Here is a 12,047-nt window from a genome sequence, read left to right on the forward strand (position 1 = left end):
AGTCCATTTAAACTACGTCTGCGCTGGAAGAGCAGGTGGGGCACAGTGTGCTCATGTTGTGGGTTCACTTGACCACTCTAGTTGGAATGGAGGCCTCTCTTTCGGGAGAGACTTGGTTTTGTACACAGCTTAGAAGACACTGCCCCTCTCATAAATATTCAAACAAGATGTCATTTTTCTTCTTTAAAGCTAATAAATCTTTTACTGTTTGGAAAAAAGGCAGCTACAGGTTAGTAATTGCTGCTGAATCCCTAAAGCAGGGTTAAGAGATTTTTGTTCTAAGGCAAAAATGAGATGGTTTGGGGAGGAAAGTGTGTGCTTTAAGTAGCAGGTCGCTCTTTTTGTCACTGCGCCATCATATTGTTGTTTCTGCCTCTGCCTGAACCCAAACCCCCTCCCAGCCTGACAGAACTGTTCGCTTACGCAGCTAGCCCTGCCTCAGTTTGTGCCACAGCTTCCACCTGTCGGCTGAGACATCAGAAGTCGATGTCCATGTCAGCCTCTGGGCACCCCACGATGATGGTACCTCCAGTAGACAGTGAAGGAGATAACAGCAAGGCTGTGTAAGACAACTGCACATTCCTCGTGAGACTCGTGTGTGCCCGCCACTGCTCCATGCTGTGCTGTGGATTTATAGTCCACGGGTCGTTACTCTTGTGCACAAAGTACCCTTCCTGTGTGTGGTTTTAGTTAAGTGCATCCTGTGTCATGGTGTCCTTGGTCGTCTATGTGTGTCTTCATGCCTTTGCATACTGCAAAGGGTGTAAGCAGCCCCCCTCCTCTCTGTGGTGCTGCTCTTAGCATGTGGGATCTGATAGTAAACGTGCCATTCGTGTTTGTGTGCTTCTAAAACGTTTTAGTTGCCTATTCTTCGATTTCACCTGCATAGCCTATGTTTCTTTTATATTGGCAAGGTTCTCTGCATGTAAGCAACTTTGAGAAGGAAGCAAAGGGGAAAAGCTTGAGTTAGCCATTCCTTTGTCCTAGAATTTCCCTGCACTTATCTTGTCCTTGAAAATATGTACGTCCTATTACCTTAAACCCCATGAGGCTGTGTTTCATTATATACTATTTATTTGATACCCTCCTGTTTAGCTTGCCTTTTGGTCCTGAACCCTATAAAATACCCCCGTGGGTCTAGACATTTATTATAACTGGTTTTTTCCACCATATATAAGAGGTACATTGTAGATTTTTGTGTGCCATGTTTGCCACAAAGCTGGGCTTTTGTGAACAAAGATGTGAGACTGTTCTGTTCTGATCTTCTAGCACTATTCCTGATCCGAGGACTCCAGTTGCCTCGACGCACAGTGTCAGCAGCGCAGCCACGCCAGACCGACTCCGCTTCCCACGGGGCACAGCCAGTCGCAGCACTTTCCATGGCCAGCCCCGGGAGCGGCGGACTGCCACGTATAATGGCCCGCCTGCCTCACCCAGCCTGTCCCACGAAGCCACACCATTGTCACAGACTCGAAGCCGAGGCTCCACTAATCTTTTTAGTAAATTAACTTCAAAACTCACAAGGAGGTAAGTGCTGGGTTGTGCTGGTGGTTTGGAGCAAATATAAGAGCAAAACGAGAAACGTCTTCTCTGTTGTGTAAAGCAACTGCCCAAATACTTTTTTCACTTTGTCTTTAACCTTTTTTTTTTTTTTTTTTTTTTTTTTTTGCTGAGAGAGATCACAAGCAGAATAGAGGGAAGAATAGAGGGAGAAGCAGGCTCCCCACTGAGCAGGGAGCCCAATGCGGGACTCAATCGCAGGACCCTGGGATCATGACCTGAGCCGAAGGCAAAGGCTTAACACAACTGAGCCACCCAGGCACCTTTCGCTTTGTCTTTAGCTCATGTTTTTCTGGTTTATATATATATATATATTTTTTATACTTTAAAACCTTTTGGAGTAGGAATTACAGAGCTCAGAATCTTCACAGCACCAGAAGTCCTCCAGCACTAGGGAGGCTGTCGCACACTTCTGTCCACATGGCATGTTTACTGCAGTTCAGTAAAACCCCACCTCCAGTATAGGCTGGCACTCCGGGGGCAGTCGCTGCCGGAGACAACATGTGGTCTGGACATGGAGGAGAGAGACATTTCTTCTCTTAACTCTCTCACCTCCTGTCATTGTCACTGAAGGACACTAAGTTTCCGAAGGTCTAAATCTTAAAACTGTTCTCTCTGTCAGTAAGTTATAGTAAGAACAAGGTAGCTTGCTTAAACATATAGTTTGGCAGATAAAATTCCTGATTTCGTCTCAGCAAGAAGCTAGCATCTGTGGTCTATAAAAATCCTTTTTCCCTTTAGGTACTTTGAACTTTATTTCCATAACCTAATCTGGAGGCTGCAAAGGCTTAGAATCATTGACTGCTGTAAGAGGAAGAAGAAAAAGTGCCTCTATGCACCATAAGCACACAGGCAGAGGCACCATTAGCTGGGACCACACTCAGGAGACCTGAATGCCCCTGTACTCTCAGGATTCCCAGAAGAGTTTCTCAAAAATTGAGCCTCACAGGCACCTGGATGACTCAGTCTGTTAAGTGTCTGCCTTCAGCTCAGGTCATGATCCCATGGTCGTAGGATTGAGTCCGGCATCAGGCTCCCTGCTCAGTGGGAAGTCTGCTGCCCCCTTTCCTTCTGCCCTCCCTCAGCTTCTGCTCTCTCTCACTTTCTCTCTCTCTCTCTCTCTGTCTCTCTCTCTCTCAAATAAATAAGTAAAATCTTAAAAAAAAAAAAAAAAAAAGTCCAGCCTCACTGTGGATTAGTATGTCCAGGGCATCCTGCAGCTCTCCGTATCACAGACCCTCTTATGCATCATTTTTATTTTACTCAGAACAACAGAGTCTGATAGGCTGGCACCCCCCTCCTCTGTTTCTCCATATTCCCTGTGGCTCACTAGCTGGCTGCTGTGTTTCCTGCTATCTTTGGTATTTAACCTATAAGCCAGATCCCACTTTTCAGTCTCCTTAATTCCTCCAGTAATGTTACATTCTTTTAAATCAATCACCTGAACTTAGCCGAGTCACATTCAGCTGTCTTTCTCCAGATAATCTGCTTGTCGTCAGGACACTGGCGACCAGATTAGAGAGGACTTCTGCTCTCTCTTATCATTGATTGGAGGTCAGAGGGGGGCCAGAAGTTACAGTCCAGCCTCTTACTCTACCCCTTTGCTGAGACCCCCTGTTCCCAACTGGGCAGAAGAGTAGAATGGTCCAAAGGACTTTGCCAGGTTTGGGGCACCCACTTGGGACCAGTAAGAGAAGCAGGGAGCTGAATCCAAGAAGGGTCTGGTGACCTCCAGAATAATTTCTTCCTCCCTTTCAGGGTTATCCTATGGCCTGTCCCAGGCCTCTCTGTTCCCTAGTTTCTTCCTTGTGGGCTAAACTGAAAGGGAATCTGCCTCTGAAACTCAGGTGGTAGGGGAACGAGCCACTTACCGTCCTGCCGGCTGTTAGCTCCCTGGCCTGGCTTACTGCTGACTGGCGGTATACACTGGGAGAGCCCTGGGTGCAGTGGGGACGCACCCAGTCAGATCTGTCTGAGCTAGTTGCAGGACAGGCCGCTGTTTGTCTTCACACTTCAGTCTGTAATGGGCTCTTTAAATAAAACCTTACATATCAAGAATATCCTTGAATTTATTTTTTACTTTGTGCTCTTTTTTGGTCATCCTAATGCTATCATCGTTACAGGTAACATAACTAACATTTACTGATTGCTTATCGAGTGCTAAGGTGAACAGATGTCTATAGACTTACAGAGATGTACTTGTTTTACGTTGATAAAGATGCACATGGCTATGCACACATTCTCGTACATTCGTTTGATCTCCTTCACAGTCTGCCTGTGTGATAGGTATTATCCCGATTTTGTAGGACCACGTGGGAGATGAGGTTCAGAGAGTTTAAGGCACATGTTCAAAGTTATACACCCAAAAGTTGCTGAGCCAGGTCTGTGCCTCCAGAAGAGGCCCTTCAGTCTGCTGTGTGTGCTGCCCTGCAGGGCTGTCAGGGACAGTGTGGGTCCTTGTCCCTCATTTTCTAATGTAGTTTATTTCATGTCTTTGAATTAAAATTGGAGACTGAGCTTTCTTGGTTTAATTTTAGAAAAATCTTGGGGGTTATCTTATTTTACATTTCCAGGCAATTTCTACCTCTAAAGATTGGCAGAAATACAGTCTTCTATTTGTTAAAGTTTGCACACTGAGGTCTGTAGCCTCCGTTTACTGTCCTTTAGAGGTACACTGACACAACTAAGTGTTAGATCAGCGAAGGCTGCTTATCCCGCCCTAACAATGACTGTGCAGATCAGAGTCCTGGTACCTGTGAAAGCGGCGGCTCAGGGGCGCTTATGTAGGTGCTGCATCGGAGACCTGCTGAGGTTTGGTGGGAGGAGAGCTGGCACCAGAAGGTCTGCATCTGCTCTTGGCTCTGACTCTGCCCTGGGTATGTGGGTCTTCAGAGAGCTGTGTGCTCTCCAGCCATTGTCGGTAGTCAGAAGGAGTGGGGCTGTCCCCTCCTGGGGGCAGGCGCGGCCTACATAGGGTGCTCATACCCTGTAGACACGATGTTCATGCCTCTGTGTGCCTCAGATTGGTCCACGGGTCCCTGGATGCAGCCTTAGTCCTGCCGCTGCTCCTCTTTATATACCACCAGGATTCATGGCAGGAAATGTGAAGAAAAACAGTCCCATGGCACTGGACCAATAACCCTGACTTTCCTCAGGTAGAAAATTGGGAAATGAAAATACATTTTAAAGACCTTTTAATTAGTTTTCAACTAAAATAATCTTTTGCATAATTCCTGCCTTATATTTATGTAGTGCTTAATTATTTACAAAGTACTCTCATGTGCGTGATCTTCTCTACTACGTGTAACCCTGCTGTGTACCGCTTCTGATTTGATTACGAAGTGGTTGGCTGGCATCTGCACTAGTTAGATGTTTTTTAACTGGTTGTATCTGAAGCAGTGCCAGCTTATCCATGTTAGAAGAACAAGTCCAAGGCCTTCATCCCTTCGTTCACGCAGACTGAACCCTGTGTTTAGTCACAGAACTGGGAGGTTTCAGAAATCGTAGGTGAGCCAGCCTGCACTTGCCCAGGAATGCTGACCACATGATCATGCAAGCCCGACTCGTAGTTTGGAATTTCTTTTGTCAGATTCTGTTCAGAACAACCTAAGCATCTCCTTAATTTTTAACGAGCAAAGCCCCTTCCAAATACAGCTCTTCCAGTTTATTCCATAAAACATCAGTTGAAACCCCCATTATCTTATCATTTAATATCCATTCATTTTGCCATCTAAAACTCTGAAAAGTCCACTTCATTTTAAATCCCAATCACTTAGTTTTTTCTTAAAAAGTGATTTATGTCCTACACTGTAATAGGCATTCTGTGAATGTTTAAATCATCTTCCTGAGATAAGTAAAGGTTCTCTTAATGGTTGAACATTTTTAAATGAAATTTTAATGTTATATAAGAAGGTGAGGTTTTTATTTCTAAGACATTCTCAAGAGGATCGAGAGGTGTTACCCTCTTACTTTAGCGTACTACAGATGATTTCTGTCACTTCTTTAACACAGGATATTGGATTTTATCCTCTTAAAGTATATCTATCTGAGAAACCCTTAAATAAATTTAATTACAGCTAATGTCAATATTTACTGCTGAATTTTTCTTACAAGTACAGATTTTTACATAACTCAGTTACCTGTAATTTTACTTTTTCAACAAATGTCTCTGTTCCATTGTTCATTAGACAGAAGAGGAGCCCTGTTTTAGTTGTTGTTTTTCTTTCTCTCTATAATTGACTAGATTTTCTATTTAATTTGTGCAAGTCATTTTTGTTAATTTTTTTTTTGGCTTAATTTCTTTTAGAAACATGTCATTCAGGTTTATCAAAAGGTAGGATTTATATATACACATTTTTTTTCCAATCCTTACCCCAAAATGGCTCCTGCAATTAACATCAGGTTTGGCTTTCTAGCCTTGTTTTTGTTTTGTTTTCTTAAAAACTAAACTTTCTGCTCAGAACTAAATACTTATTTCTTTGTAAGGAAACCTTGGAAAGAAATCGATTAACTCTGTCAGGCATTTGTAAAGGGACTGTGGCACCCATGTAACAGTAGGCCTGTGCATGCTCTGTGCATTTTCTTTCTTTGCTAGAATTATTTAGCATCCAAATAATTCTGTCTTCATACTAATAACACTTAGCATGCTTCTGTTTGAAGAATGAGTTGTTCAGTAATATTAATGTACAATTACTGATTGGCCTCAAGCCCGCAGAAGGTAAGTGGTAACTGTTGCCATCTTTTATACCATGAAGGATTGAATTAGCAAAACACTTTAAAATGACTGGGAAATTAGCTAATATTTTTACATGCGAAGCAAGCACAAAATTCAAACCTATAGCCTCATTTGGTTTGAGGTTTTTGGAAATAAAGATGTGGACAGCTTACAGCAAAAAAGTTTTAATATTTTCAGAGTTGAAGAGTAAATAGTATTCTGTCTAAAACCTGCTTCCCACCAACCACTGAAGGAAGTAGGCCTTACTACTTTACTGAAAGCATGTGGTAAATCTTATATATTCCTACCAGATGATTATTTTTTTGATGACGATAAGTCAAGAGAACAAAAACGTTGCTCACTGTCTTGGAATGCACAGAGAATGAGGCAGAAAATCTGCCATTTGGGCCACCTGTGCCCAGAAAGCCAGGCTATGGGGGTCTGTGTGTTGATGAGGTCAGTGGATCACTGAAAAGCTGTGTGAACGTGAGCTCTTTGTTAAAACTGTGGGAGGAGCGCTTTCCTTCTAAGGGAAATTCCACCACGTGATTGTTTTTTAATCTTCCCGGTTGCCAAATTTTTCCTTGCACAGGAAATTTGGTAGTTGGAGGTAGGATTTAACTGATAGAATTCATTTCCTTTTAGTTAAAACCCATTACACTTTGGGGCAGGGGTTAAAAAGTCAGAATATCTCCAGTTCCAGAGCCAGGCAAGAGTACCTGTTGCGGATGTGATGCGGGTGTGCAGCCGGGGCCTCCCACCCCACCTGTGAGCACGCATGGAGAAGGATGGTGTGGGCCAAGTCACCCCCTTGACGGGACGAGTTTAACAAGCACAGCCGGTGACCTGAACTGCTTTGGATTTGTTCATTTCGTGACATCTGTATTTGTATATGGGTGGTCGTGTACTGGTCTGTAAGATTTCTTTTCTCTTTCCCACTTCTCTGTGCTTCTGCATTCTGTTCATTGAGGCTTCCAACTGAATATGAGAGGAACGGGAGATATGAGGGCTCAAGGTGAGGGAAATGATTTTTACTTAAAATATTTTATAGGTATTTACCTTGTGTGTGTGGCAGAAACGATGCTCTTTTCTGAATGTCCTGCATCATATGCCTGCTGTCGATGTAGGATTGCTTGGTGAGGTCCGCGTTCTGTGGTTCTTGAAGCACCAGTGTCACTGCTGCCGCCTCCCAGTGGCCACTTGAGGGCGCCAGAGTGCCATGGCTAACCGCTGGTGAAAACCTCCCACCTCCCAGCCTGACTCAGGCTTTCCACTGGTGTTTGGGTGTTGAAATATCGGGCCCTCCTGCCTGGGCACTGACAGCCTGAAAGTAGCTCTGGGAGTCAGTAGGAGCACTGTTGACGTGTCCATAACTCCTGCATGATTCTGGTCTCAAAGAATGAAAGCGGAATATTGAGGAGAATTTTCGTGTCTTAAATTAGATGTGGTTTTTTTTTTTGGTTTTTTTTTAAAGATTTTATTTATTTACTTGACTCAGAGAGAGAGAGATCACAAGTAGGCAGAGAGGCAGGCAGAGAGAGGGTGGGGAAGCAGGCTCCCCGCTGAACAGAGAGCCCGACTCAGGGCTCGATCCCAGGACCCTGAGATCACAATCCGAGCCGAAGACAGAGGCCTCAACCCACTGAGCCACCCCAGGCGCCCCTTAAATTAGATGTTTAAGAATGATTATGTAGTCATGCAATTTGCTTTTACATTCTGTAGATCATTTCGTATTTCATTACACAGGTTTGGAAGTTGGGGGAGTTCACCAGTCAGGCTCAGACAGGCCTCCGTGGTTGCAGATCTTGTCCACTTAGGCCCTTTCGATACCAGTTACCAACATGCTGTCTCGGGTCCCTGTCAGCCCATTTGCTCTCCTGCTGGTCTTTTTAAAGGTCAGCTCTGATCATGGGACTTTTCTGAATGAAAACTTGCAGTGGCCCCATTGCCTGACCTGCCCTGGGTGGCCTCAACAGCCTTGGCCTCTCCCAGCCTCACCCCTACCCCAGCTGAGACGTCACTCCCAACCCAGGCCTGCCCGTGCCAGCCTTGAGCAGGCTCCAGCTGTCCTGAGTTTGTCTGCCACAAGTACTCAGCGGCTTTCGTGGGGGTGATGCTGATGCTGTGCCCCCAGTTCCAGTCCATCTGTACACTCAGCATACTCTGTGCTTTCCATACATCCTCACCTTCCCTTATGACATATCCCCCCCCCCCCCATGTATTGGAATCCCATCGTTCTTGGTAGCTCTTTTCAGAAGCCACCCCTCCTGGAAGCCATTTCCTCATTCGCCTGCACTCCTCCCTTTAGAGGGCTCCACCTGTCTGTCCTGCCACCCTCTGTGGACTGTTCATACCTTTCCTGTACTACTGCTGTTGCCTTGAGTTGGTCACAGTCTTCCCTCCCCCAGCCCCAACTTAGCTTGAGCGCTTTTGCTCATTTTTGTAACCTATTTAGTGCCTAATACAGCATTTTGTACGTAGGAAGCTTCTGACCAGTTTGAGTGGATTTTTAACTAAATTGAATATTCTGCCACCACATGGGCAGCTACGGCATAGTAAACCTGTGGCCCACCCTCAGCTCTGATGAACTTGCCATAGGATGAAGTGTTTTTAACATGCATGTACTGGGTGTTTTTAATACACAAGAGTGTCAGGCATTGTCCTATAAATAAAAGAGTGTCAATAAAAGTTTGTAGCAATGATGATTAAATGCCACGAAGAGCAAAATATGGTAGACTCAGAAAGTCATGGACTTTCTGAGAGAACTATGCCAGGGGCGCCACTGTGACATCCCCTTGTAGATGTTCGGACCACCCCTTCTACTCTGGGTCAATAGAGGTTGCATTCAAATCCGTTGTTGGAGTGCTCTGCTCTGCAGCAAATAGGCCTTAACATTTCATTTTTCTGCTTCAGTAGTAAGATAATGTCATCTAAGAATTATTTTTAACCATAGAATTAGCGGTTTAACAAAGCAGCAGGAAAAATACTGAGGTAGGTGGAGGGAATAGAGAAAAGCCCCCCGCCCGCCCCCCACTGTATATACAGCATCAGGGGCCACCTGCGGGGAAGGTGACTTTGAACTATGTGGAGGCCCTGGCTATCCTGAGTGAAGGTTATGAGGAGCCGACCCAACAGGAGAAGTGACGGTGCAGGGGCAGCCGTGCTGGTCAGAGCCGGAGGCTGGCCTGCTGACCCCGCCTCCCTAAGCTGGGCCTTGGGCGGCCCACCAGCTCCTTGCCACCTGCAGTCAGCCTGGAGGGGAAAGCTGGGCCCTTCTTGGAGACGTGCTCAGCTCTGTCCTTCACCTGAGTCCCAGGGATTCTGTTTAATAGATTGTTTTCTTCATGTTATTAAGTATAGATGGCCGGCGAAGATTTTCCAGCCAGGTAGAGCCTTGCCTGCGTGGGTCGTGGTTTGAAAGCGGGGGATGAGTACTAGAGGAATGCTTCTCAGTAAAGGAGCAGATCACCACATGGGAGCCTGTGCAAGAGAAGTGTGGGGGTCAGTTATTCTGTTAGAGCAAAGATGTTGATTATAAACTAGCTGGACTAGAAAAGGTGGTTTTTTCTGTGCAATTAAAAATAAAGCTGCCACTGTGCATTTCAGTCGCAACGTATCTGCCGAGCAAAAGGATGAAAACAAAGAAGCAAAACCTCGCTCCCTGCGCTTTACCTGGAGCATGAAAACCACCAGTTCCATGGATCCCAGTGACATGATGCGGGAGATCCGCAAAGTGCTGGACGCCAATAACTGTGACTACGAGCAGAGAGAGCGCTTCTTACTCTTCTGTGTCCACGGTGACGGGCACGCGGAGAACCTCGTGCAGTGGGAGATGGAGGTGTGCAAGCTGCCAAGACTGTCTCTGAACGGGGTCCGGTTTAAGCGGATATCAGGGACATCCATAGCTTTCAAAAATATTGCTTCCAAAATTGCCAATGAGCTAAAGCTGTAACCCAGTAATTACAGTGTAAATTAAGTAGCAATTTTAAGTGTTTTCCTGAACACTGATGGAAATGTATAGAATAATATTTAGGTAATAACGTCTGCATCTTCTAAATCATGATATTAAAATATAAGGACGAGAGCACGCCTGGGAGCGGAAGCTGGCCTTTTTTCTACGAATGCACTACATTAAAGACGTGTGACACGCGTGCCCTCTGTCTTATTTCCATTGCCCTGAAAGTCAGCGTGTGACATCATCGCCACGGGCCTCCTGTCTGTGTGGTGTGAGCGTGGACTGTGCGTGTGAAGTAGTGCATATGGACGTATCTCCTCACACTGGCAGCCGGAGTTGTTACACGTACCTCGTGGGAGAGCATTTGGTGCTAAAACATGAAAATTGCCAAGGAGGAAAATATTGAATTACTACTAAGAATTAACCTTAAGACTAGTTGATAATTGATACAGGTTTACAGTTCATGCCTGTGGTTTTGTGTTTGTTGTTTTGTGTTTTTTTAGTGCAAAAGGTTTAAATTTATAGTTGTGAACATTGCTTGTGTTTTTCTAAGTAGATTCACAAGATAATTAAAAATTCACTTTTTCTCAGTAAAATCTTGCATTGTCTCCTAATACTGTATTTAAGACTCAGATTAAGGCAGTGACTAAGAAGTATGTTTTTGCCTCCGCCACCGAGCTGACCGAACAAAAGCAAATGGAGAGTGATGAAGGCCTGGGGCCGCTTTGTCCTTACCGCGGAGCCCGGCATTTTGTGATTACTAGCATCTTTTTTCTCCAAAGGCAATAAAGGGAGGAGTCGGCCCTCTTGGTGACCAGAGGAGGAAGGCAATCAGGAGCCTCCGTGAACCGTGTGGAGAGATGCCAGGTCTTGACAGGTCTGGGTTCTCCATGAAGTATGTAATTTTCCTCTCTTGGGTTCTTTTTTTTTTTTTTTCTTTTTTTTTTCTTTCTTTTGTGATTCAGAGCATAAATCAATTCTACAGCTTTTTTCCACCGCCTACATGGTTATATAGAGGGAGTAATGTAATGAATTCGTCACTTGGGGTGACACTTCAGTCTCCTGGGAAAATTGCCACATTGATTGTTGTGCTCTTTTGAGTTCTGGGTTTTTGTCGGTGGTCCAAGTATGGACGTCTGGACAGTCACTCAGTCAGCTGTTCGCTGCCACGGGCAGAAGACTGTTTTAGGCGTTTGGGGACGTGTCGGTGAACAAAACAAACATCCCTCTGGCCTCTTGAAGCTGATGTTCTAATAGGACTGCCGTCTGTGAACAGTAAGTCAAGTCGGAGGAACTGAGAGGTCAGTGCCAAGAAAAAAATGCAGAATGGGCTCAGGCATTCCTAGAGACCTGAGGCCTGGTCGGTGCCGTGTTAAACTGGGGGGATGGGGTTGTGGCTTGTCCTCTCAGGGAGCAAGGAGAAGCCAGGAAAGCCTTTCAGAGGCTGTAGGCAGTGACCAGGCAAGAGTTGCAGCCGCCCAGTGAGACTGTGGTCGGCTGTGGGATGTCCCGAAATAAGCAACTGCATTTGCTCTTGGGCCGGCTGTGGACAAGTGAGCAGAAGCCCAAGGCTGTGCACGTTTTAGCCTGAACAGCAGGAAGGACAGGTTTGCTGCCCATTGGGATGGGGCAGCTTACTGTGGGGGGAGGGTGAGCAAGAGCGTGGTTTTGAATGCAGTGAACTGGGGGGGTCCTTCAGACACCATGTGGAGACCCAGGAGGGACCCCAGAAGCCCTCAGCCCCTTGGGTGGATCCTATGCAGATATGGGACAGAAGCTCCCAGAAAAGGGGTGTGACCTGGAGGAGCAGTGAGGCAG

General features: G+C 45.6%; 1 protein-coding gene across 6 annotated transcripts in view; it reads left to right on the plus strand.

Annotated features, from left to right (window-relative positions):
- Window positions 1-10,423, plus strand: part of LOC111148477 (microtubule affinity regulating kinase 3) — a 123,101-nt gene extending 112,678 nt beyond the window's left edge. For 2 of the 6 annotated variants that reach the window (XM_022505043.1, XM_022505045.1), the window contains exons 15-18: window positions 1,270-1,527; window positions 5,867-5,893; window positions 7,245-7,289; window positions 9,881-10,423. In XM_022505043.1, the coding sequence (XP_022360751.1) occupies window positions 1,270-1,527; window positions 5,867-5,893; window positions 7,245-7,289; window positions 9,881-10,226 (676 nt within the window). In that variant the 3' untranslated portion in view covers window positions 10,227-10,423. The remainder of the gene's footprint in view (window positions 1-1,269; window positions 1,528-5,866; window positions 5,894-7,244; window positions 7,290-9,880) is intronic. The other 4 variants (XM_022505047.1, XM_022505048.1, XM_022505044.1 and 1 more) reach the window with 3 other exon arrangements.
- The last annotated feature ends 1,624 nt before the right edge of the window (window positions 10,424-12,047 follow it).

This window comes from Enhydra lutris, unplaced genomic scaffold, assembly GCF_002288905.1.
Source record: "Enhydra lutris kenyoni isolate GAN:26980312 unplaced genomic scaffold, ASM228890v2 scaffoldscaffold20, whole genome shotgun sequence".
NCBI classification, from domain to species: Eukaryota; Metazoa; Chordata; class Mammalia; order Carnivora; family Mustelidae; genus Enhydra; species Enhydra lutris.